The sequence below is a fragment of the Nestor notabilis genome, unplaced genomic scaffold, assembly GCF_000696875.1.
Source record: "Nestor notabilis isolate BGI_N333 unplaced genomic scaffold, ASM69687v1 scaffold21592, whole genome shotgun sequence".
In the NCBI taxonomy this organism is placed as follows: Eukaryota; Metazoa; Chordata; class Aves; order Psittaciformes; family Psittacidae; genus Nestor; species Nestor notabilis.
Window position 1 is genome coordinate 626 of NW_009917255.1, and position 220 is coordinate 845.

The following is a 220-nucleotide window of genomic DNA, read 5'->3' on the forward strand; positions in this document are numbered from 1 at the left end:
AACTGACAGTGAGAAACTGCGTCTCCCAAACCCCGGGAAAGCCGATGACATCGTCAGTTGGCTGAAGAAGCGCACGGGCCCAGCTGCGGCCACCCTGAGCGATGCTGCTGCAGCGGAGGCGCTGGTGGAGTCCAGTGACGTGGTTGTGATCGGCTTCTTCAAGGTAGGGTTTGTGCTTCCATCCGGGAAGCTGTTGCCTGGGCCCCAGCGCGGCGGGGGG

General features: G+C 63.2%; 1 protein-coding gene across 1 annotated transcript in view; it reads left to right on the top strand.

Annotated features, from left to right (window-relative positions):
- Positions 1-9: 9 nt before the first annotated feature.
- Positions 10-220, top strand: part of P4HB (prolyl 4-hydroxylase, beta polypeptide) — a gene marked incomplete at its 5' end in the record, with an annotated part of 6761 nt that continues 6550 nt past the window's right edge. Inside the window, one exon of the mRNA XM_010009139.1 lies at positions 10-163. Within this exon, the coding sequence (XP_010007441.1) occupies positions 10-163 (154 nt within the window). The remainder of the gene's footprint in view (positions 164-220) is intronic.